At 38.2% G+C, this 27,449-nt stretch overlaps 1 protein-coding gene across 2 annotated transcripts; it reads right to left on the reverse strand.

The window, feature by feature from the left end:
* Positions 1–242: 242 nt before the first annotated feature.
* On the reverse strand, positions 243–27,319 carry LOC126625980 (uncharacterized). Of its 2 annotated transcripts, none has more exons than XM_050295117.1 (2): positions 26,996–27,319; positions 243–881 (listed from the first exon to the last, which is right to left on the reverse strand). In XM_050295117.1, exons 1-2 carry the CDS (start codon positions 27,200–27,202, stop codon positions 453–455), a joined length of 636 nt encoding a protein of 211 aa, XP_050151074.1. In that variant the 5' UTR covers positions 27,203–27,319; the 3' UTR covers positions 243–452. The 2 variants fall into 2 exon arrangements, with proteins under 2 accessions (XP_050151074.1, XP_050151073.1); XM_050295116.1 differs by lacking the exon at positions 26,996–27,319 and adding an exon at positions 14,031–14,355.
* Positions 27,320–27,449: the final 130 nt, after the last annotated feature.

Here is a 27,449-nt window from a genome sequence, read left to right on the forward strand (position 1 = left end):
ATCAACGGATATAAATTATCAAAAGTGTGTGAGAAGTTAAATGGGATGCGTGGATAGTACATCCCAAAAACAATTACTATTGCTTCTGCTTTGTAATTTATTAAAGGGAAGTGGCATGTCATGCTTGAAGAAAAGAACTCCTCTGCCTTTCAAAAGATAACAATTCAGGAAAAAAAAAAGTTATACAGTAAAAGAAAACAAAATATCTCCTTATAATGGATCAAAAGAAAAAACAAAAGATATATGATGGATGAAAAATCCCAGGTAAGTGCCTTTAAGTTTCTGGTAAACAAATAGCTAAGCCAGATGAAAATATGGACAAGAAAAAGTGGGTGGTATCCTTAATGGCCACACAGAGGAAACGAATAAAAGAATAAAATACAACAAAGCAAGAGCTAGTCGCAATACAAATGCTCTGCGAATTATGTAGCCTGGATCCCTATCGACTATGATCACTTGCACCGTAAACTTTTGAGGGTCTTTGATGACAGATCAAATGCAATTGTACAATCCATGGTGGAGGACTTCTTCTTCTTCATTATAAGCATCAGTTCCACCTTTCCATTCAACTTAGCCGCGCTGTTGAGAGTCAATACGCCACTGGACAGTTCACTCCCAAGATTGGAACCGCCTAATGCACTTGAACTCAAGCTCACTTCGACAGTGATCTTTTTGGTGGAAAGCATGCCAGCCTTGCTCTTTGGAATAGAAACTTGCCCGACAGTCGCTCCTTTGTACAAAAACGTAACACTGCTAGCATCGAACTTGTAAGGACCCCAATTTGTGTTCTTCACATTGATTTGGGTTGTGAATTTTGTGTCGAATGAAGGTGTTGCTGGGATGGAGTTGAGTTCTTGTACGTTGATGTTCCCCAGCCGGACCTTTGGTGTTTTAACTTTCATAACAGTAAGGCTAATCACGGTTATGACGATGATCTGAAACACAATGAAAATAGAAACATAAATGGCCAATTTGATTCTCTTCTTTCGTTTGAGCTCGTCGGCGGATAACAAAGACTCAGCATCACTTCTTTGGTAACCATGGTTTGCTGGTGCTGCAGGATAAGCCTGTTGGGTCTTCTCAGCCATCTTAATTTCTTTTGCTGCAGTTAGAGCTTCGTAAGAAAAAGTTCTCTGTTTTTCTTTGTAAACTATGAACTGATGAGCAGGTGTGTTTGTTGTTTGATTGTGTGAATGTTGGTTGAGTGTGGGGTGGTATATATAGTGTGTGGAAAATTTGGTTAATGAGTTAACTAGAGGAATGAAAACACGGACATAGTTAGGCTGTAGTTCATTGACTCTACTAGAAGGTTGAACATAAAGATGTGAAAATGCTTGTAGGAAACGAAATATAGAATAATAGAAAGCTTCAAGGGCTTTAAAAACTACGCCTACCACACAAAGTCAAAAAAATATGAAAACGCGCATAGCACATACATAAAGACTTTGCAAGCTATGTCACATACGTAAAGACTTTGTCCATTGTCCTACACCATCAACATCAACATCTACATCAACATCATATTTTGGACCGTCTAGAAGATTTTAAGTAAAAAACTATAATTGTATGTGTGTTTAGTCGCATAATTGTATTTTGAGGAAACCTATTGCTCGTTTGATAACTATTTTGTTTTAAGTTTTTATTTTTTTTTAGTGATGGTGGATAAATAAATTGGAGAGTAAGGGATAGAGAAATTTTATTTGAACCCATGTAACATCTTTCTACACCCAACTTACTCTCTTCACCCATATTGTTTTTTTATTAAAGAATTAATCTCTCTTCAAACTCAAATTTATTACCTAAACTACCATCTCAAACTCAATTCAAAATGTTAAGTTATCTTTACACTCATTCTCTTTATAAAATAACATATGTAATTGAATTTTTTTTTTTAAGAGGCGTCCTTGCCTCACCCCCTCTTCCCACTAGCATTTTCATGGCTACTTTTTTTTTCTTTCTGCTACCAAACCCAAACATTTGTCATTTTTTCTTTCTACTGATGTGCATAAGCAACTAATCGAACAATTCATCCCCTTATATTTATCAACGGGCAAGGAAGTTTATAATCTAAGAACATTGGTAAGAAGTTTTTCCGTAGAATTTTTCAATTGCAAAAAGTTTAACAAACCGTTCGGGATTGATGAAAAAAATTGAAACCCAAATACTCATCTTCTAAACTTTAAAAAATTAAAATCAAAATCAAACGAACAAAATATTCATAAATTGAGTCATACCTTAGTTGGAGGATTCAAAACTTCAAAATCACCATCCATCAATAAAAAAAAGGAAAACTAATGAAAATGACTTGAAAACTTTGAGTTTTAACGATAAGGACAAAATAAATGGTAAAGTGAATAGTACCAGGATTGACTTTTTAGTGTAAATATGTGGTTTTTCGTTAAAGTAAACAGTACCGAGAGTTTTTCGTTAAAGTTCCCATAAAAAAAAGCTTGTTTTTCTCTACAAGACCTATTAGGGTTTAATGAGTTTATTGATAAATTTGAGTTTTATTATTAATTTCATTTTGTACTTAATAGTAATTATGCAATAGGCTAAAATAGACAATTAACAATTTAAATTTAAGTTGGGTGTAGAAAGAGGTTACATGGGTTCAAATAAAATTTTCCTAAAGTATATCTAAGAGGTGCAAGAGAGATGGTGGGAGATATGCAAATAAATGGTATAAAGAAATGTATACAAAAATAAATAAATAATATTTTGTTGTAGTCCTAATTTAGTTAAGAATGTGATTGTGTAAATCTTTATGGGATTCTATGGTATTTTGCAGATAGTGTCCTAATTAAGATGTATGACTTGAAAGGCAAGGATAAAGGCACAAAGGGTGAGATAATACACACCTCAAAATTTACCAATTCTCTTCTTTGTCTTATCGCTCCATCTCTCTCCTTTTATAATTCTTCTATTAAATAGGCCTAGAACATTTTATTAGTACGCTCCCTCTGCGGCTAAGTAACTGAAGATTCGTGGAGGAGGTTCTTCTACAACTAGCACTCAAGGGCTTTCTTTCATTTCTATCAAATCATGTTTTTCTAAAACACGAAATCGATATTTTATAAGCCCATGATAGCATGAAAACATTCACCATTATGCATTCACAATACTTAATGCCACGAAGGGTAATCTTATGTTGACGGTAAATCTCACGAAGGGTAATCTTATGTTGTTAGTAAATTCAATGAAACCACACTATACTTAATGCCAAAGCCACGCTATGGTTAGTTGATTTTCTGATTTTGTATAAATGTTTAAGGTCGAAACCAATATTGTTAAATGAAGTTGGTGATAAATCCCACAAAGAGTAATCCCGTGCTATGAGTAGGTAAATCTCATAAAACCACACTATAGTTAAGGCTGAAGCCACATTATAGTATGCTGATTTTTTATTTTGTAAATGTTAAGGCCGAAACTATTGTTCAATGAAGTTGTTGCCAATAAATTCCCACGAAGGGTAATCCTCCACTATAGTTGATATACGGGGACGAGAGTGTGTTACAACTACTATATTGAGGCTATTTTGGTATTTCATTTGGATGCACAATTGATTAGGGTTCAAAAGTCAGTACGGTTAAATAAAGTTGACAAGTTTGAGAACAATAATGGAAGATATGAAATGGGATATAGTATTGTTACTTTGATTCATTCTGAGTCTGGAATTACCCTTGATCCAGATCTTACAGATTGAGAAATGGTGTCTAAAAACTAATGTATATTTGCATTGTGGAGTTCATATAACAGTTGGCATTTGAATGTGTTTCACAGTCCATGCTTATGGTTGCGGTTAGCCAAAACTTAAGGCCACAAAAAAAACCCAATCCCCCTTCAACTATGCAACAACGAAGGGATGACAAGGACTTTTAACCACACATTCCAGCACTCTTCATAGGCCTCTGTCCATGAGTGTTCATAGTTGTTAACCACAGTGTCAATCTCCAGCTTGGTTACCAAGTTGAGATTGAGGAGAGTATTAACAAATGTGTGGTGGAGAATAGCACATACATAAAGACTTTGCAAGCTATGTCACATACGTAAAGACTTTGTCCATTGTCCTACACCATCAACATCAACATCAACATCAACATCTACATCAACATCATATTTTGGACCGTCTAGAAGATTTTAAGTAAAAAACTGTAACTGTATGTGTGTTTAGTCGCATAATTGTATTTTGAGGAAACCTATTGCTCGTTTGATAACTATTTTGTTTTAAGTTTTTATTTTTTTTTAGTGATGGTGGATAAATAAAATGGAGAGTAAGGGATAGAGAAATTTTATTTGAACCCATGTAACATCTTTCTACACTCAACTTACTCTCTTCATCCATATTGTTTTTTTATTAAAGAATTAATCTCTCTTCAAACTCAAATTTATTACCTAAACTACCATCTCAAACTCAATTCAAAATGTTAAGTTATCTTTACACTCATTTTCTTTATAAAATAACATATGTAATTGAATTTTTTTTTTTTAAAGAGGCGTCCTTGCCTCATCCCCTCTTCCCACTAGCATTTCCATGGCTACTTTTTTTTCTTTCTGCTAACAAACCCAAACATTTGTCTTTTTTTCTTTCTACTGATGTGCATAAGCAACAAATCGAACAATTCATCCCCTTATATTTATCAATGGGTAAGGAAGTTTATAATCTAAGAACATTGGTAAGAAGTTTTTCCGTAGAATTTTTCAATTGCAGAAAGTTTAACAAATCATTCGGGATTGATGAAAAAAATTGAAACCCACATACTCATCTTCTAAACTTTAAAAAAATTAAAATCAAATGAAAAAAATATTCATAAATTGAGTCATACCTTAGTTGGAGGATTCAAAACTTCAAAATCACCATCCATCAATAAAAATAAAAAAAGCTTGTTTTTCTCTACAAGACCTATTAGGGTTTAATGAGTTTATGGATAATTTTGAGTTTTATTATTAATTTCATTTTGTACTTAATAGTAATTATGCAATAGGGTAAATAGACAATTAACAATTTAAATTTAAGTTGGGTGTAGAAAGAGGTTACATGGGTTCAAATAAAATTTCCTTTTGGTCATACCGCACTTCATATCGGACATCAACAGGAGAAACCCCATTCTCACTTGCCTTTGGTACAGAGGCAATTGTCCCAGTTGAGCTTGAGCAAGCAACGTTCAGAGTCCAGAACTACGTGCAAAGTGAAAATGGCAAACAACTTACCCTCAACTTATATCTAGTTGAGGAACACAAAAACCAGGCTCACTTGAGGAATGTCGCCTACAAGCAGCGCATCTCCAACTACTATGACTCCAGGGTCAAACCTCGTTCTTTCAAAGTGGGGGACTGGGTATTGAAGAAAAGATTACTATGCGACAGAGTCCTGAGTGAATGAATACTTAGTCCAAACTGGGATGGACCGTTTGAAGTTGTTGGCATCAGTCGCCCTGGCTCCTACAAGCTTAGAAGCTCTGATGGCAAGACCCTTGGCCATCCATAGAACGCTGATCACTTGAAGTACTATTACAAGTAAACTCACATTGTACAAGTGTTAAGCTTCAGCCGTTCGGCATCTTATGTAACGAAGACTATTTGGCATGAATTCAATAAAGAGGTGATTTAGACAACTTGATCCTAATCCTCTTACATTCTTAGCAATGAAACACTTGGGTTCAAAGCTTCAACATGAATGCTTCCAACATGAAACAAAGTCTAAGTATATGTCACCAAGACTATACAAATAAAAGAACAATTTCACAGTATATTCGTTCAATCATACATTCCAACACATTCATACATAAGCCAACTGTGCTTTGAAAGGGTTCAACATATTTTGTGTCATTCGACACTTGCTACAATGTGCCTTGACACCTTGCCCTTATTATCACCAACCAAGTGATGAAATGTGAAGAAGGAACTCATCTTCATGCCACCAACCAGGTGATGAAATATAGAACCCGTACTCTTCTTCATGCCACCAACCAGATGATGAAATGTACAACTCGTATTCTAATATCATTTGGCAACTTGCCACTCATGCCACTAACCAGGTGAAGAAGGAACTCATCTTCATGCCACCAACCAGGTGATGAAATGTACAACCCGTACTCTAATATCATTTAGCAACTTGCCACTCATGCCACCAACCAGGTGAGGAAGAAACTCATCTTCATGCCACCAACCAGGTGATGAAATGTACAACCTGTACTCTTCTTCATGCCACCAACCAGGTGATGAAATGTACAACCCGTACTCTAATATCATTTGGAAACTTGCCACTCATGCCACCAACCAGGGGAAGAAGGAACTCACCTTCGTAACACCAACCAAGTGATGAAAGCAACTCACCATTCATTCCACCTACCAGAAAACGAGTGGTACAACTTGTACATGTGAACTCCTAGTATTCACAAATAATCAAAAACTCTCAAGCTCGACAGCTCAACTAGGGGAGCACTTATGCCCAACAAGAGTTATAGTCACCAACAAAGTCTTATTGCAATCCAACAGCAACTTCAGTGCATGGCATACGAAGATCAAGCTATTCAGCTCTCTTGCATCTGCTTCAAACATTTCCCCTCTGTAACAATGCAAACACTACAACTCGTAGAAAGCTTCACACACTCTTGATCAAGACAGTGTGAGGCAAAATTAATTTATGGTGCCAACAAAAGCTTCATCAATGGAGGGCAACCACAATTCTCAAAAGCTTCACACACTCTTAATCAAGACAGTGTGAAGCAAAACCAATTTATGGTGCCAACAAGAGCTTCATCAAATGAGGGCAACCATAATTCTCAAAAGCTTAACACACTCTTGATCAAGACATTGTGAAGCAAAATCAATTTATGGTGCCAATAAGAGCTTCATCAATGGAGGGCAACCACAATTCTCAAAAGCTTCACACACTCTTGATCAAGACAGTGTGAAGCAAAACCAATTTATGGTGCCAACAAAAGCTTCATCAAAGGAGTTTAACCATAATTCTCAAAAGCTTCACACACTCTTGATCAAGATAGTGTGAAGCAAAACCAATTTATGGTGCCAACAAAAGCTTCATCAATGGAAGGCAACTACAATTCTCAAACCTTCGAAGCAAATTCAATTTATATGGTTCATCCAAACCTTCGACTACTACAAGGTGTGGTTGGCATCACAATCTCTTACTTAACAGTGTGGAAGCAAAATTTGTATATGTTGTCTCTCCCACATTTTCAAATTTCTAGTTTCCCAAAAAAAAAAAAAAAAGGAAAATTCAACGAAAGCTTCAACTCCAAAGCTTCACCAAGAAAAGCTTCATCAATGGAGGACAACTACAAATTCTCAAAAGCTTCACACTATCTTGATCAAGATAGTGTGAAGCAAAATCAATTCATAGTACCCAACAAAATCTTCACCCATAAAAGTTTCACCAACAAAAGCTTTAACTCCAAAGCTTCACCAACAAAAGCTTCATCAATGGAGGACAACTACAAATTCTCAAAAGCTTCACACTATCTTGATCAAGATAGTGTGAAGCAAAATCAATTCATGATACCCAACAAAAGTTTCACCAACAAAAGCTTCAACTCCAAAGCTTCACCTACAAAGCTTCAACTCCAAAGTTTCACCAACAAAAACTTCATAAATGGAGGACAACTACAAATTCTCAAAAGCTTCACACTATCTTGATCAAGATAGTGTGAAGCAAAATCAATTCATGGTGCCCAACAAAGCTTGACCTACAAAAACTTCACCCATAAAAGCTTGACCCATAAAAGCTTGACCCATAAAAGCTTGACCCACAAAAACTTCACCTACAAAAGCTTGACCCACAAAAGCTTGACCCACAAAAGCTTCACCTACAAAAGCTTGACCCACAAAAGCTTGACCCACAAAAGCTTAACCCACAAAACTTCACCCACAAAAACTTCACCTACAAAAGCTTCACCTACAAAAGCTTCACATTATCTTGATCAAAATAGTGTGAAGCAAAATCAATTCATGGTGCCCAACAAAGCTTGACCCACAAAAGCTTGACCCATAAAAGCTTGACTCACAAAAGCTTCACCTACAAAAGCTTGACCCACAAAAGCTTCACCTACAAAAGCTTGACCCATAAAAGCTTGATCCACAAAAGCTTCACCCACAAAAGCTTCACTTACAAAACTTCAACACAAAAGCTTCACCTACAAAAGCTTCACACTATCTTGATCAAGATAGTGTGAAGCAAAATCAATTCATGGTGCCCAACAAAGCTTTAACCTCAAAGCTTCACCTACCAAGTTTCAACACCAAAGCTTCACCTACAAAGCTTTAAAATATATATATATTTAATTTTTTTTTTCGGAAATTCGAAAATTCGAAAATTCAAATTTCGAAAATTCGAAAATTCGAAAATTCAAAAATTCGAAAATTCGGAAAATCGAAAAAAAAAAAATTGCCTAGGCCTCCTCTTCTTTGAGCCTAACAACTTTCATAACAAATATATATGAAGAAGGAGTTTTGGGCTACCACTTAGAAAGGAAATGCCTCATTCGTCAACTCCCTCGACCGGAGACTTGGGGGACTCCTACCATATGCTACTGCACCTTGATACTCGGAAGTCTCATGACCACTCAGTGACTTGGATTTTTCAAGTCTCCAAATGAGAAGTTTTCCTCACTTGGGAAATTAAGGGAGCACTACCTCAACCTACATATTTCACTCACAAAGCTTCAACAAAAGGAAAAATTCAAAGAACTTAGTGAAGAAGGCCTTAGTGTATTTAACACAATACGTTGAAATGAAGCAAAGCTTGTTTATTGATATCTCTGATAAGTTACAAATATGTACATATACATGAATCAAAATAAACAAACAAGAGGGAGCCTTCACAAAGGTTGCTCATGAGAAGTCTCAGCAGTCGGCAGAGCCCCAGAAAGAGGAGGTACCAGAGGGTGATTATTCGGAACCTCAGTACTAGGCAGAACCCCAGATGGAGGAGGCACCGAAGGTTGATCATTTGGAGCTTCATTACGCGGTACAGCCCTAGAAGACGAAGGCAATAAGTGCTTTTGGAACAAACCCACAAACCTCTGATGATCAAGTAAAATTTGACCATCAGATTCTTGCAGCTGGTCGAGCTTCATCTTCATGTTTGTAGCATAGTCATGTACGAGCCTGTGCAACTGTTTATTCTCATGCTTGAGCCCTCTGATTTCCTGTTTGAGACTTATCACTTCAGCCGCCAATGATACAACTTGGCGCGTTCGAGCAAATAGGCGTTGGGCCATATTAGACACAGAACCTGCACACTGAACACTAAGAGCCAGAGAATCCTTAACAGCCAACTCATCAGACCATTTGGAAAGTAGTCTGTTATCTTTGGGAGTGAGAAGGTTCCTGGCCACCACCGCAGTGGTCATATCATTCTTCATCACAAAGTCCCCAACGATAAGAGGACCAGTAGGAGATAAGAAGGATAGGTACCATATGTTGTCTTGAGAAGGTATTGCTGCCTCTTCACCAAAGTTCAAGTTAAAACAACGGTTGGATGGGCTAGACATTTTCAGAAATGATGAAGGAGAAATGAGGTGCAATAAATCTCTGAAGTAAGGGAAAAATTCCTACAAGCAATAACTCTCTGAATGTACTTCTTGCACACAATTGGTGCCCTTATAAAAGAAAAGGCAACAAGGCCATTGGTTCAAAAATCGAAGAGGCACCACTTTCCGGATTTCGAAGAGGCACCATTTTCCACAAGTAACATCAACTTCTCGGGTACCACAGATAACTTTGCCAAAGATCTCTGACAAAGTTTGGACACAAAAATTTTGAAGGTCCAGCTACCCTACTATTACCCACAATGGTAAAGGAACAACACCACTGTTTGATAACTAGAAAGTCCCAATGTGTGTCAACCTCCGTGCTCCGTGGCAAGGTAGACTGGCAAAAATGCCCAATCTTTACTCACATTCGAGAAAACACTCCCAACAAGATTGCTTTCTCAAAAATTGAAGAGGCACCGTTCTCCGAATCTCAAGAGCCATACTCCCAACAGGATTGCTTTCTCAAAAATCGAAGAGGCACTGTTCTCTAAACCAACATGATTGCTTGTTCGAAAATCGAAGAGGCACCGCTCTCCAAACTTCGAGAGCCAGATTTCCTTGGATAAAGCTTGTCTGCAATCTTCACACGTAACATCAGCTTTCCAGATACCACAGACCACTTTTTCAAAGCGCTCTGACAAAGTTAAAACATGTGAAGTTTGCAGCTCCCACTACATTGCTATGACCAAGAAAGGTATAGGAATAGCATTATTACTTGCTCAAAAATTGAAGAGGCACCGCCCTCCGAATCTCGAGAGCCAGACTCCTAACAGGATTACTTTCTCAAAAATCGAAGAGGCACCGCTCTCCAAATCTCAAGAGCCAGACTCCCAACATGATTGCTTTCTCAAAAATCGAAGAGGCACCGCTCTCCGAATCTCGAGAGCCAGATCCCCGACAGGATTGCTTGTTCGAAAACCAAAGAGGCATCGCTCTCTGAACTTCGAGAGCCAGATTTCCTTGGATAAAGCTTGTCTGCAATCTTCACACGCAACATCAGCTTTCTAGATACCACATACCATTTTTTCAAAGTGCTCTGACAAAGTTAAAACATGCGAAGCTTGCAGCTCCCACTACATTGCTATGACCAAGAAGGGTAAACGAATAGCATTATTACTTGCTCAAAAATCGAAGAGGCACCGCCCTTCGAATCACGAGAGCCAGACTCCCAACAGGATTACTTTCTAAAAAATCGAAGAGGCACCACTCTCCAAATCTCAAGAGCCAGACTCCCAACAGGATTACTTTCTCAAAAATCGAAGAAGCACCGCTTTCCGAATCTCGAGAGCCAGATCCCCGACATGATTGCTTGTTCGAAAATCGAAGAGGCATCGCTCTCCGAACTTCGAGAGCCAGATTTCCTTGATAAAGCTTGTCTGCAATCTTCACATGCAACATCAGCTTTCCATATACCACATACCACTTTTTCAAAGTGCTCTGAGAAAGTTAAAACACGTGAAACTTGCAGCTCCCATTACATTGCTACGACCAAGAAGGGTAAATGAATAGCATTACTACTTGTTGTTAGGGAGACTCCTATATATGTCGACCTCCATCCTCCACGGACAGGCAGACCTGCAAAAATGTTCAACCATTCCTCATATCTGAGAGGGCATTCCCAACGAAGCCTCTTGAAATACTCAGTTTTCTTCCCCCCCCCCCCAATAATACCTATGCAAACCAGCCACACCAGAGCAAGAGTATCTCATATCATCAGGGTCAAAAGCAAGAGTATCCCATATCATGCTTTTTCCCTGTCTTTTCCTTTGCCCTTGTTCTTACCTGCAAAACAAGAAGAAAGAGAACAATCAGTCAGCACTTGGAATCAAGCTTCCAGTCAGGAACTGACTGCCTGGAACCCCTTGCCTGATTACTTACCTAGCATTGCTCTCGAGTACTCGTCTTCAACATCTTATGCTTCCAGAAAAGATACCACATCTGCCTGAGGAACAGATAGAGCAAGTGAGAAGGATACAATGAAGCATGTGGAGACAAGCGCAACAGAACACATGCCGATTCATCTATTACTTCGTCAACAACAAAAGTATCCCATATCATCAAGGTCGAACGCACTCTTGATTTGATGGACTTGTTTTGACCCTCAAATTCTTGAGGCGGCCTTATACTCTGGAGGAAACCAGAAAACCCTCCAGCTCAGTTTAAGAATAAGCCTGTGGAAAGTTACTTCTTCAAAAGCAAAAGTATCTCATATCATCTCTTCTCCATTTGCTTCTCCTTATCCTTGTTGCTGTTTACGACATAAGGAGAAGGAGAACAATCAACCGGAAGCCGAAGCCAAACCTCCGATCCAGGTTGCTTGCTTGGAAGTTTGATTGCTTACCTTGTCTGTTACCTCTTTCGGCAAATCTCCTAGCTCGGCGACTTGGGCGATTCCTACTATAGGGTTTTGTATCGCACTTGACCAAGCCCGAAACTACAAGTAAGCTTCAAGTGAAATTGATACATTAACTTGTGCATCTTCATCGGTTAAAGATACCACATCTGGATGGAGGAAAAATACTTCCAGAGAACATGCCACAGCTACATATGAGACAGATAAGGCAAGTGAAAATGATACCACACTTCGGTACTTAGAAATTTCGTGATTACTCAATGGCTTGGATCTTGCAAGTCCCCAACCGAGGAGCTTCCCTCACTCGGGAACTTAGGGGAGCACTGTTTGTACCATACTTGACCAATCCCGAAACTAATGAGCACCGGTCAACGTTATACCATCAAGGACCCAGAAGAGTTTCCCTCCAACCAGGAGGCCAATTACATCGCGACACGTGTTGACATTATAAGCCAATCATAGCGCGACATGTGTCAACATCAAAAGCCAAACACAACACGACACGTGTCAATGTCAGAATGAAACTAGAAACCCTCTTCTATAAATAGAGATCATTCTCTTACAATATTTCCTAACGTCATTCTCTCACAATATTTATCCACACTAGTGACTGGAGCAATCTAGCGAAGGTCACAAACTTAACACTTTCTGTTGTACCAAAGTCCTCACTGATTTTGTGCATCAACAAGGTTGAAATTTTTTGTGAATTGAATGAGATTCTTTTTTAGTGGTCCTTTATCTTTCTTTGCTTATGGCAAGATTTCCTAGCATCCGTGTGTTCCTTGGATTAATTGCCTTGCTTTTCTCTCCCAGATGCACGTTTATGTCACTCATATTTTGGACATGGTTATGCACGTGTTCACAGTTTTGGCTAATTTCGGTGTGGATCATTCTGGGAATTTATATTTGGATTCTTGCCCCCCTTGTCCAACTTTTGCTTACATTTGTAACTTTTCTTCATGACCTAATTTTAGGTTTTGCTTGTTTGGTCCTTTATATTTTGTTTCCTTTGTGTCGATTGAAAGAGGTTTGGTTTCCTTTTTCTTTTCTTTCACTGATTCTAGCTTGTGGTTGTCAGCTTTTCTCTACATGTACTTTATTGTTATGAACTCTTAGAATGTACTGGCTCAATGAGCAATATTTTTCTGCCAAAAAAACAAGGGGTGTGATATCCACACACCCCATTTTACTTCTCACACTCTTTTTTAATTTTCGGCTGTCGGATCGGATGAATTGAAGAAGATCAACGGATATAAATTATCAAAAGTGTGTGAGAAGTAAAATGGGATGCGTGGATAGTACATCCCAAAAACAATTACTATTGCTTCTGCTTTGTAATTTATTAAAGGGAAGTGGCATGTCATGCTTGAAGAAAAGAACTCCTCTGCCTTTCAAAAGATAACAATTCAGGAAAAAAAAAAGTTATACAGTAAAAGAAAACAAAAAATCTCCTTATAATGGATCAAAAGAAAAAACAAAAGATATATGATGGATGAAAAATCCCAGGTAAGTGCCTTTAAGTTTCTGGTAAACAAATAGCTAAGCCAGATGAAAATATGGACAAGAAAAAGTGGGTGGTATCCTTAATGGCCACACAGAGGAAACGAATAAAAGAATAAAATACAACAAAGCAAGAGCTAGTCGCAATACAAATGCTCTGCGAATTATGTAGCCTGGATCCCTATCGACTATGATCACTTGCACCGTAAACTTTTGAGGGTCTTTGATGACAGATCAAATGCAATTGTACAATCCATGGTGGAGGACTTCTTCTTCTTCATTATAAGCATCAGTTCCACCTTTCCATTCAACTTAGCCGCGCTGTTGAGAGTCAATACGCCACTGGACAGTTCACTCCCAAGATTGGAACCGCCTAATGCACTTGAACTCAAGCTCACTTCGACAGTGATCTTTTTGGTGGAAAGCATGCCAGCCTTGCTCTTTGGAATAGAAACTTTCCCGACAGTCGCTCCTTTGTACAAAAACGTAACACTGCTAGCATCGAACTTGTAAGGACCCCAATTTGTGTTCTTCACATTGATTTGGGTTGTGAATTTTGTGTCGAATGAAGGTGTTGCTGGGATGGAGTTGAGTTCTTGTATGTTGATGTTCCCCAGCCGGACCTTTGGTGTTTTAACTTTCATGACAGTAAGGCTAATCACGGTTATGACGATGATCTGAAACACAATGAAAATAGCAACATAAATGGCCAATTTGATTCTCTTCTTTCGTTTGAGCTCATCGGCGGATAACAAAGACTCAGCATCACTTCTTTGGTAACCATGGTTTGCTGGTGCTGCAGGATAAGCCTGTTGGGTCTTCTCAGCCATCTTAATTTCTTTTGCTGCAGTTAGAGCTTCGTAAGAAAAAGTTCTCTGTTTTTCTTTGTAAACTATGAACTGATGAGCAGGTGTGTTTGTTGTTTGATTGTGTGAATGTTGGTTGAGTGTGGGGTGGTATATATAGTGTGTGGAAAATTTGGTTAATGAGTTAACTAGAGGAATGAAAACACGGACATAGTTAGGCTGTAGTTCATTGACTCTACTAGAAGGTTGAACATAAAGATGTGAAAATGCTTGTAGGAAACGAAATATAGAATAATAGAAAGCTTCAAGGGCTTTAAAAACTTCGCCTACCACACAAAGTCAAAAAAATATGAAAACGCGCATAGCACATACATAAAGACTTTGCAAGCTATGTCACATACGTAAAGACTTTGTCCATTGTCCTACACCATCAACATCAACATCTACATCAACATCATATTTTGGACCGTCTAGAAGATTTTAAGTAAAAAACTATAACTGTATGTGTGTTTAGTCGCATAATTGTATTTTGAGGAAACCTATTGCTCGTTTGATAACTATTTTGTTTTAAGTTTTTATTTTTTTTAGTGATGGTGGATAAATAAATTGGAGAGTAAGGGATAGAGAAATTTTATTTGAACTCATGTAACATCTTTCTACACCCAACTTACTCTCTTCACCCATATTGTTTTTTTATTAAAGAATTAATCTCTCTTCAAACTCAAATTTATTACCTAAACTACCATCTCAAACTCAATTCAAAATGTTAAGTTATCTTTACACTCATTCTCTTTATAAAATAACATATGTAATTGAATTTTTTTTTTTTTTAAGAGGCGTCCTTGCCTCAGCCCCTCTTCCCACTAGCATTTTCAAGGCTACTTTTTTTTTCTTTCTGCTACCAAACCCAAACATTTGTCATTTTTTCTTTCTACTGATGTGCATAAGCAACAAATCGAACAATTCATCCCCTTATATTTATCAACGGGCAAGGAAGTTTATAATCTAAGAACATTGGAAAGAAGTTTTTCCGTAGAATTTTTCAATTGCAGAAAGTTTAACAAACCATTCGGGATTGATGAAAAAAATTGAAACCCAAATACTCATCTTCTAAACTTTAAAAAATTAAAATCAAACGAACAAAATATTCATAAATTGAGTCATACCTTAGTTGGAGGATTCAAAACTTCACAATCACCATCCATCAATAAAAAAAAGGAAAACTAATGAAAATGACTTGGAAACTTTGAGTTTTAACGATAAGGACAAAATAAATGGTAAGGTGAATAGTACCAGGATTGACTTTTTAGTGTAAATATGTGCTTTTTCGTTAAAGTAAACAGTACCGGGAGTTTTTCGTTAAAGTTCCCATAAAAAAAAGCTTGTTTTTCTCTACAAGACCTATTAGGGTTTAATGAGTTTATTGATAAATTTGAGTTTTATTATTAATTTCATTTTGTACTTAATAGTAATTATGCAATAGGCTAAAATAGACAATTAACAATTTAAATTTAAGTTGGGTGTAGAAAGAGGTTACATGGGTTCAAATAAAATTTTCCTAAAGTATATCTAAGAGGTGCATGAGAGATGGTGGGAGATATGCAAATAAAATGTATAAAGAAATGTATACAAAAAAAAATAAAAAATATTTTGTTGTAGTCCTAATTTAGTTAAGAATGTGATTGTGTAAATCTTTATGGGATTCTATAGTATTTTGCAGATAGTGTCCTAATTAAGATGTATGACTTGAAAGGCAAGGATAAAGGCACAAAGGGTGAGATAATACACAACTCAAAATTTACCAATTCTCTTCTTTGTCTTATCGCTCCATCTCTCTCCTTTTATAATTCTTCTATTAAATAGACCTAGAACATTTTATTAGTACGCTCCCTCTGCGGCTAAGTAACTGAAGGTTCGTGGAGGAGGTTCTTCTACAACTAGCACTCAAGGGCTTTCTTTCATTTCTATCAAATCATGTTTTTCTAAAACACGAAATCGATATTTTATAAGCCCATGATAGCATGAAAACATTCACCATTATGCATTCACAATACTTAATGCCACGAAGGGTAATCTTATGTTGACGGTAAATCTCACGAAGGGTAATCTTATGTTGTTAGTAAATTCAATGAAACCACACTATACTTAATGCCAAAGCCACGCTATGGTTAGTTGATTTTCTGATTTTGTATAAATGTTTAAGGTCGAAACCAATATTGTTAAATGAAGTTGGTGATAAATCCCACAAAGAGTAATCCCGTGCTATGAGTAGGTAAATCTCATAAAACCACACTATAGTTAAGGCTGAAGCCACAGTATAGTATGCTGATTTTTTATTTTGTAAATGTTAAGGCCGAAACTATTGTTCAATGAAGTTGTTGCCAATAAATTCCCACGAAGGGTAATCCTCCACTATAGTTGATATACGGGGACGAGAGTGTGTTACAACTACTATATTGAGGCTATTTTGGTATTTCATTTGGATGCACAATTGATTAGGGTTCAAAAGTCAGTACGGTTAAATAAAGTTGACAAGTTTGAGAACAATAATGGAAGATATGAAATGGGATATAGTATTGTTATTTTGATTCATTCTGAGTCTGGAATTACCCTTGATCCAGATCTTACAGATTGAGAAATGGTGTCTAAAAACTAATGTATATTTGCATTGTGGAGTTCATATAACAGTTGGCATTTGAATGTGTTTCACAGTCCATGCTTCTGGTTGCAGTTAGCCAAAACTTAAGGCCACAAACAAAACCCAATCCCCCTTCAGCTATGCAACAACGAAGGGATGACAAGGACTTTTAACCACACATTCCAGCACTCTTCATAGGCCTCTGTCCATGAGTGTTCATAGTTGTTAACCACAGTGTCAATCTCCAGCTTGGTTACCAAGTTGAGATTGAGGAGAGTATTAACAAATGTGTGGTGGAGAATAGCACATACATAAAGACTTTGCAAGCTATGTAACATACGTAAAGACTTTGTCCATTGTCCTACACCATCAACATCAACATCAACATCAACGTCTACATCAACATCATATTTTGGACCGTCTAGAAGATTTTAAGTAAAAAACTATAACTGTATGTGTGTTTAGTCGCATAATTGTATTTTGAGGAAACCTATTGCTCGTTTGATGACTATTTTGTTTTAAGTTTTTATTTTTTTTTAGTGATGGTGGATAAATAAATTGGAGAGTAAGGGATAGAGAAATTTTATTTGAACCCATGTAACATCTTTCTACACCCAACTTACTCTCTTCACCCATATTGTTTTTTTATTAAAGAATTAATCTCTCTTCAAACTCAAATTTATTACCTAAACTACCATCTCAAACTCAATTCAAAATGTTAAGTTATCTTTACACTCATTTTCTTTATAAAATAACATATGTAATTGAATTTTTATTTTTTTTAAAGAGGCGTCCTTGCCTTATCCCCTCTTCCCACTAGCATTTCCATGGCTACTTTTTTTTCTTTCTGCTAACAAACCCAAACATTTGTCTTTTTTTCTTTCTACTGATGTGCATAAGCAACAAATCGAACAATTCATCCCCTTATATTTATCAATGGGTAAGCAAGTTTATAATCTAAGAACATTGGTAAGAAGTTTTTCCGTAGAATTTTTCAATTGCAGAAAGTTTAACAAATCATTCGGGATTGATGAAAAAAATTGAAACCCAAATACTCATCTTCTAAACTTTAAAAAAATTAAAATCAAATGAACAAAATATTTATAAATTGAGTCATACCTTAGTTGGAGGATTCAAAACTTCAAAATCACCATCCATCAATAAAAATAAAAAAAAGCTTGTTTTTCTCTACAAGACCTATTAGGGTTTAATGAGTTTATGGATAATTTTGAGTTTTATTATTAATTTCATTTTGTACTTAATAGTAATTATGCAATAGGGTAAATAGACAATTAACAATTTAAATTTAAGTTGGGTGTAGAAAGAGGTTACATGGGTTCAAATAAAATTTCCCAGTTGAGCTTGAGCAAGCAACGTTCAGAGTCCAGAACTACGTGCAAAGTGAAAATGGCAAACAACTTACCCTCAACTTATATCTAGTTGAGGAACACAAAAACCAGGCTCACTTGAGGAATGTCGCCTACAAGCAGCGCATCTCCAACTACTATGACTCCAGGGTCAAACCTCGTTCTTTCAAAGTGGGGGACTGGGTATTGAAGAAAAGATTACTCTGCGACAGAGTCCCGAGTGAATGAATACTTAGTCCAAACTGGGATGGACCGTTTGAAGTTGTTGGCATCAGTCGCCCTGGCTCCTACAAGCTTAGAAGCTCCGATGGCAAGACCCTTGGCCATCCATGGAACGCTGATCACTTGAAGTACTATTACAAGTAAACTCACATTGTACAAGTGTTAAGCTTCAGCCATTCGGCATCTTATGTAACGAAGACTATTTGGCATGAATTCAATAAAGAGGTGATTTAGACAACTTGATCCTAATCCTCTTACATTCTTAGCAATGAAGCACTCGGGTTCAAAGCTTCAACATGAATGCTTCCAACATGAAACAAAGTCTAAGTATATGTCACCAAGACTATACAAATAAAAGAACAATTTCACAGTATATTCGTTCAATCATACATTCAAACACATTCATACATAAGCCAACTGTGCTTTGAAAGGGTTCAACATATTTTGTGTCATTCGACACTTGCTACAATGTGCCTTGACACCTTGCCCTTATTATCACCAACCAGGTGATGAAATGTGAAAAAGGAACTCATCTTCATGCCACCAACCAGGTGATGAAATATAGAACCCGTACTCTTCTTCATGCCACCAACCAGATGATGAAATGTACAACTCGTATTCTAATATCATTTGGCAACTTGCCACTCATGCCACTAACCAGGTGAAGAAGGAACTCATCTTCATGCCACCAACCAGGTGATGAAATGTACAACCCGTACTCTAATATCATTTAGCAACTTGTCACTCATGCCACCAAACAGGTGAGGAAGAAACTCATCTTCATGCCACCAACCAAGTGATGAAATGTACAACCTGTACTCTTCTTCATGCCACCAACCAGGTGATGAAATGTACAACCCGTACTCTAATATCATTTGGAAACTTGCCACTCATGCCACCAACCAGGGGAAGAAGGAACTCATCTTCGTAACACCAACCAAGTGATGAAAGCAACTCACCATTCATTCCACCTACCAGAAAACGAGTGGTACAACTTGTACATGTGAACTCCTAGTATTCACAAATAATCAAAAACTCTCAAGCTCGACAGCTCAACTAGGAGATCACTTATGCCCAACAAGAGTTATAGTCACCAACAAAGTCTTATTGCAATCCAACAGCAACTTCAGTGCATGGCATACGAAGATCAAGCTATTCAGCTCTCTTTCATTTGCTTCAAACATTTCCCCTCTGTAACAATGCAAACACTACAACTCGTAGAAAGCTTCACACACTCTTGATCAAGACAGTGTGAGGCAAAATTAATTTATAGTGCCAACAAGAGCTTCATCAATGGAGGGCAACCACAATTCTCAAAAGCTTCACACACTCTTAATCAAGACAGTGTGAAGCAAAACCAATTTATGGTGCCAACAAGAGCTTCATCAAATGAGGGCAACCATAATTCTCAAAAGCTTAACACACTTTTGATCAAGACATTGTGAAGCAAAATCAATTTATGGTGCCAATAAGAGCTTCATCAATGAAGGGCAACCACAATTCTCAAAAGCTTCACACACTCTTGATCAAGACAGTGTGAAGCAAAACCAATTTATGGTGCCAACAAAAGCTTCATCAAAGGAGTTTAACCATAATTCTCAAAAGCTTCACACACTCTTGATCAAGATAGTGTGAAGCAAAACCAATTTATGGTGCCAACAAAAGCTTCATCAATGGAAGACAACTACAATTCTCAAACCTTCGAAGCAAATTCAATTTATATGGTTCATCCAAACCTTCGACTACTACAAGGTGTGGTTGGCATCACAATCTCTTACTTAACAGTGTGGAAGCAAAATTTGTATATGTTGTCTCTCCCACATTTTCAAATTTCTAGTTTCCCAAAAAAAAAAAAAAAAGGAAAATTCAACGAAAGCTTCAACTCCAAAGCTTCACCAAGAAAAGCTTCATCAATGGAGGACAACTACAAATTCTCAAAAGCTTCACACTATCTTGATCAAGATAGTGTGAAGCAAAATCAATTCATGGTACCCAACAAAATCTTCACCCATAAAAGTTTCACCAACAAAAGCTTTAACTCCAAAGCTTCACCAACAAAAGCTTCATCAATGGAGGACAACTACAAATTCTCAAAAGTTTCACACTATCTTGATCAAGATAGTGTGAAGCAAAATCAATTCATGATACCCAACAAAAGTTTCACCAACAAAAGCTTCAACTCCAAAGCTTCACCTACAAAGCTTCAACTCCAAAGTTTCACCAACAAAAACTTCATAAATGGAGGACAACTACAAATTCTCAAAAGCTTCACACTATCTTGATCAAGATAGTGTGAAGCAAAATCAATTCATGGTGCCCAACAAAGCTTGACCTACAAAAACTTCACCCATAAAAGCTTGACCCACAAAAGCTTGACCCACAAAAGCTTGACCCACAAAAGCTTCACCTACAAAAGCTTGACCCACAAAAGCTTGACCCACAAAACTTCACCCATAAAAACTTCACCTACAAAAGCTTCACATTATCTTGATCAAAATAGTGTGAAGCAAAATCAATTCATGGTGCCCAACAAAGCTTGACCCACAAAAGCTTGACCCATAAAAGCTTGACCCATAAAAGCTTCACCTACAAAAGCTTGACCCACAAAAGCTTCACCTACAAAAGCTTGACCCATAAAAGCTTGACCCACAAAAGCTTCACCCACAAAAGCTTCACCTACAAAACTTCAACACAAAAGCTTCACCTACAAAAGCTTCACACTATCTTGATCAAGATAGTGTGAAGCAAAATCAATTCATGGTGCCCAACAAAGCTTTAACCTCAAAGCTTCACCTACCAAGTTTCAACACCAAAGCTTCACCTACAAAGCTTTAAAATATATATATATATTTAATTTTTTTTTTCGGAAATTCGGAAATTCGAAAATTCGAAAATTCAAAAATTCGGAAATTCGAAAAATCGAAAAAAAAAATTGCCTAGGCCTCCTCTTCTTTGGGCCTAACAACTTTCATAACAAATATATATGAAGAAGGAGTTTTGGGCTACCACTTAGAAAGGAAATGCCTCATTCGTCAACTCCCTCGACCGGAGACTTGGGGGACTTCTACCATATGCTACTGCACCTTGATACTCGGAAGTCTCATGACCACTCAGTGACTTGGATTTTTCAAGTCTCCAAATGAGAAGTTTTCCTCACTTGGGAAATTAAGGGAGCACTACCTCAACCTACATATTTCACTCACAAAGCTTCAACAAAAGGAAAAATTCAAAGAACTTAGTGAAGAAGGCCTTGGTGTATTTAACACAATACGTTGAAATGAAGCAAAGCTTGTTTATTGATATCTCCGATAAGTTACAAATATGTACATATACATGAATCAAAATAAACAAACAAGAGGGAGCCTTCACAAAGGTTGCTCATGAGAAGTCTCAGCAGTCGGCAGAGCCCCAGAAAGAGGAGGTACCAGAGGGTGATTATTCGGAGCCTCAGTACTAGGCAGAACCCCAGATGGAGGAGGCACCAAAGGTTGATCATTTGAAGCTTCATTACGCGGTACAACCCTAGAAGACGAAGGCAATAAGTGCTTTTGGAACAAACCCACAAACCTCTGATGATCAAGTAAAATCTGACCATCAGATTCTTGCAGCTGGTCGAGCTTCATCTTCATGTTTGTAGCATAGTCATGTGCGAGCTTGTGCAACTGTTTATTCTCATGCTTGAGCCCTCTGATCTCCTGTTTGAGACTTATCACTTCAGCCGCCAATGATACAACTTGGCGCGTTCGAGCAAATAGGCGTTGGGCCATATTAGACACAGAACCTGCACACTGAACACTAAGAGCCAGAGAATCCTTAACAGCCAACTCATCAGACCATTTGGAAAGTAGTCTGTTATCTTTGGGAGTGAGAAGGTTCCTGGCCACCACCGCAGTGGTCATATCATTCTTCATCACAAAGTCCCCAACGGTAAGAGGACCAGTAGGAGATAAGAAGGATAAGTACCATATGTTGTCTTGAGAAGGTATTGCTGCCTCTTCACCAAAGTTCAAGTTAAAACGACGGTCGGATGGGCCAGACATTCTCAGAAATGATGAAGGAGAAATGAGGTGCAATAAATCTCTGAAGTAAGGGAAAAATTCCTACAAGCAATAACTCTCTGAATGTACTTCTTGCACACAATTGGTGCCCTTATAAAAGAAAGGGCAACAAGGCCATTGGTTCAAAAATCGAAGAGGCACCACTTTCCGGATTTCGAAGAGGCACCACTTTCCACAAGCAACATCAACTTCTCGGGTACCACAGATAACTTTGCCAAAGATCTCTGACAAAGTTTGGACACAAAAATTTTGAAGGTCCAGCTACCCTACTATTACCCGCAATGGTAAAGGAACAAACCACTGTTTGATAACTAGAAAGTCCCAATGTGTGTCAACCTCCGTGCTCCGTGGCAAGGTAGACTGGCAAAAATGCCCAATCTTTACTCACATTCGAGAAAACACTCCCAACAAGATTGCTTTCTCAAAAATCGAAGAGGCACCATTCTCCGAATCTCAAGAGTCATACTCCCAACAGGATTGCTTTCTCAAAAATCGAAGAGGCACTGTTCTCTAAACCAACATGATTGCTTGTTCGAAAATCAAAGAGGCACCGCTCTCCAAACTTCGAGAGCCAGATTTCCTTGGATAAAGCTTGTCTGCAATCTTCACACGTAACATCAGCTTTCCAGATACCACAGACCACTTTTTCAAAGCGCTCTGACAAAGTTAAAACATGTGAAGTTTGCAGCTCCCACTACATTGCTATGACCAAGAAAGGTATAGGAATAGCATTATTACTTGCTCAAAAATTGAAGAGGCACCGCCCTCCGAATCTCGAGAGCCAGACTCCTAACAGGATTACTTTCTCAAAAATCGAAGAGGCACCGCTCTCCAAATCTCAAGAGCCAGACTCCCAACATGATTGCTTTCTCAAAAATCGAAGAGGCACCGCTCTCCGAATCTCGAGAGCCAGATCCCCGACAGGATTGCTTGTTCGAAAACCAAAGAGGCATCGCTCTCTGAACTTCGAGAGCCAGATTTCCTTGGATAAAGCTTGTCTGCAATCTTCACACGCAACATCAGCTTTCTAGATACCACATACCACTTTTTCAAAGTGCTCTGACAAAGTTAAAACATGCGAAGCTTGCAGCTCCCACTACATTGCTATGACCAAAAAGGGTAAAAGAATAGCATTATTACTTGCTCAAAAATCGAAGAGGCACCGCCCTCCGAATCACGAGAGCCAGACTCCCAACAGGATTACTTTCTCAAAAATCGAAGAGGCACCACTCTCCAAATCTCAAGAGCCAGACTCCCAACAGGATTGCTTTCTCAAAAATCGAAGAGGCACCGCTCTCCGAATCTCGAGAGCCCGATCCTCGACATGATTGCTTGTTCGAAAATCGAAGAGACATCGCTCTCCGAACTTCGAGAGCCAGATTTCCTTGATAAAGCTTGTCTGCAATCTTCACATGCAACATCAGCTTTCCATATACCACATACCACTTTTTCAAAGTGCTCTGAGAAAGTTAAAACACGTGAAACTTGCAGCTCCCATTACATTGCTACGACCAAGAAGGGTAAAAGAATAGCATTACTATTTGTTGTTAGGGAGACTCCTATATATGTCGACCTCCATCCTCCACAGACAGGCAGACCTGCAAAAATGTTCAAACCTTCCTCATATCTGAGAGGGCATTCCCAACGAAGCCTCTTGAAATACTCAGCTTTATTCCCCCCCCCCAATAATACCTATGCAAACCAGCCACACCAGAGCAAGAGTATCTCATATCATCAGGGTTAAAAGCAAGAGTATCCCATATCATGCTTTTTCCCTGTCTTTTCCTTTGCCCTTGTTCTTACCTGCAAAACAAGAAGAAAGAGAACAATCAGTCAGCACTTGGAATCAAGCTTCCAGTCAGTAACTGACTGCCTGGAACCCCTTGCCTGATTACTTACCTAGCATTACTCTCGAGTACTCGTCTTCAACATCTTATGCTTCCAGAAAAGATACCACATCTGCCTGAGGAACAGATAGAGCAAGTGAGAAGGATACAATGAAGCATGTGGAGACAAGCGCAACAGAACACATGCCGATTCATCTATTACTTCGTCAACAACAAAAGTATCCCATATCATCAAGGTCGAACGCACTTTTGATTTGATGGACTTGTTTTGACCCTCAAATTCTTGAGGCGGCCTTATACTCTGGAGGAAACCAGAAAACCCTCCAGCTCAATTTAAGAATAAGCCTGTGGAAAGTTACTTCTTCAAAAGCAAAAGTATCTCATATCATCTCTTCTCCATTTGCTTCTCCTTATCCTTGTTGCTGTTTACGACATAAGGAGAAGGAGAACAATCAACCGGAAGCCGAAGCCAAACCTCCGATCCAGGTTGCTTGCTTGGAAGTTTGATTGCTTACCTTGTCTGTTACCTCTTTCGGCAAATCTCCTAGCTCGGCGACTTGGGCGATTCCTACTATAGGGTTTTGTATCGCACTTGACCAAGCCCGAAACTACAAGTAAGCTTCAAGTGAAATTGATACATTACCTTGTGCATCTTCATCGGTTAAAGATACCACATCTGGATGGAGGAAAAATACTTCCAGAGAACATGCCACAGCTACATATGAGACAGATAAGGCAAGTGAAAATGATACCACACTTCGGTACTTAGAAATTTCGTGATTACTCAATGGCTTGGATCTTGCAAGTCCCCAACCGAGGAGCTTCCCTCACTCGGGAACTTAGGGGAACACTGTTTGTACCATACTTGACCAATCCCGAAACTAATGAGCACCGGTCAACGTTATACCATCAAGGACCCAGAAGAGTTTCCCTCCAACCAGGAGGCCAATTACATCGCGACACGTGTCGACATTATAAGCCAATCATAGCGCGACATGTGTCAACATCAAAAGCCAATCACAACACGACACGTGTCAATGTCAGAATGAAACTAGAAACCCTCTTCTATAAATAGAGATCATTCTCTCACAATATTTCCTAACGTCATTCTCTCACAATATTTATCCACACTAGTGACTGGAGCAATCTAGCGAAGGTCACAAACTTAACACTTTCTGTTGTACCAAAGTCCTCACTGATTTTGTGCATCAACAAGGTTGAAATTTTTTGTGAATTGAATGAGATTCTTTTTTAGTGGTCCTTTATCTTTCTTTGCTTATGGCAAGATTTCCTAGCATCCGTGTGTTCCTTGGATTAATTGCCTTGCTTTTCTCTCCTAGATGCACGTTTATATCACTCATATTTTGGACATGGTTATGCACGTGTTCACAGTTTTGGCTAATTTCGGTGTGGATCATTCTGGGAATTTATATTTGGATTCTTGCCCCCCTTGTCCAACTTTTGCTTACATTTGTAACTTTTCTTCATGACCTAATTTTAGGTTTTGCTTGTTTGGTCCTTTATATTTTGTTTCCTTTGCATCGATTGAAAGAGGTTTGGTTTCCTTTTTCTTTTCTTTCACTGATTTTAGCTTGTGCTTGTCAGCTTTTCTCTACATGTACTTTATTGTTATGAACTCCTAGAATGTACTGGCTCAATGAGCTGTATTTTTCAGCCAAAAAAAACAAGGGGTGTGATATCCATACACCCCATTTTACTTCTCACACACTTTTTTAATTTTCGGCCGTCGGATCGGATGAATTGAAGAAGATCAACGGATAGAAATTATCAAGGTATGTGAGAAGTAAAATGGGATGCGTGGATAGCACATCCCAAAAACAATTACTTTTGCTTCTGCTTTGTAATTTAATAAAGGGAAGTGGCATGTCATGCTTGAAGAAAAGAACTCCTCTGCCTTTCAAAAGATAACAATTCAGGAAAAAAAAAAAGTTAAACAGTAAAAGAAAACAAAAATTCTCCTTATAATGGATCAAAAGAAAAAACAAAAGAGATATAATGGATGAAAAATCCCAGGTAAGTGCCTTAAGTTTCTGGTAAACAAATAGCTAAGCCAGATGAAAATATGGACAAGAAAAAGTGGGTGGTATCCTTAATGGCCACACAGAGGAAACGAATAAAAGAATAAAATACAACAAAGCAAGAGCTAGTCGCAATACAAATGCTCTGCGAATTATGTAGCCTGGATCCCTATCGACTATGATCACTTGCACCGTAAACTTTTGAGGGTCTTTGATGACAGATCAAATGCAATTGTACAATCCATGGTGGAGGACTTCTTCTTCTTCATTATAAGCATCAGTTCCACCTTTCCATTCAACTTAGCCGCGCTGTTGAGAGTCAATACGCCACTGGACAGTTCACTCCCAAGATTGGAACCGCCTAATGCACTTGAACTCAAGCTCACTTCGACAGTGATCTTTTTGGTGGAAAGCATGCCAGCCTTGCTCTTTGGAATAGAAACTTGCCCGACAGTCGCTCCTTTGTACAAAAACGTAACACTGCTAGCATCGAACTTGTAAGGACCCCAATTTGTGTTCTTCACATTGATTTGGGTTGTGAATTTTGTGTCGAATGAAGGTGTTGCTGGGATGGAGTTGAGTTCTTGTATGTTGATGTTCCCCAGCCGGACCTTTGGTGTTTTAACTTTCATGACAGTAAGGCTAATCACGGTTATGACGATGATCTGAAACACAATAAAAATAGCAACATAAATGGCCAATTTGATTCTCTTCTTTCGTTTGAGCTCATCGGCGGATAACAAAGACTCAGCATCACTTCTTTGGTAACCATGGTTTGCTGGTGCTGCAGGATAAGCCTGTTGGGTCTTCTCAGCCATCTTAATTTCTTTTGCTGCAGTTAGAGCTTCGTAAGAAAAAGTTCTCTGTTTTTCTTTGTAAACTATGAACTGATGAGCAGGTGTGTTTGTTGTTTGATTGTGTGAATGTTGGTTGTGTGTGGGGTGGTATATATAGTGTGTGGAAAATTTGGTTAATGAGTTAACTAGAGGAATGAAAACACGGACATAGTTAGGCTGTAGTTCATTGACTCTACTAGAAGGTTGAACATAAAGATGTGAAAATGCT

The sequence above is a fragment of the Malus sylvestris genome, chromosome 6, assembly GCF_916048215.2.
Source record: "Malus sylvestris chromosome 6, drMalSylv7.2, whole genome shotgun sequence".
NCBI lineage: Eukaryota > Viridiplantae > Streptophyta > Magnoliopsida > Rosales > Rosaceae > Malus > Malus sylvestris.

What these genes read in the sequence shown, in the direction of transcription:
- LOC126625980 (XM_050295117.1), bottom strand. Translation starts at nt 27,202, where the DNA reads ATGGCTGAGAAGACCCAACAGGCTTATCCTGCAGCACCAGCAAACCAT. An exon ending in TGAAAGTTAAAACACCAAAG is followed by an intron (nt 882 to 26,995) that starts GTCCGGCTGGGG and finishes AAAACACCAAAG; the next exon opens with GTCCGGCTGGGGAACATCAA.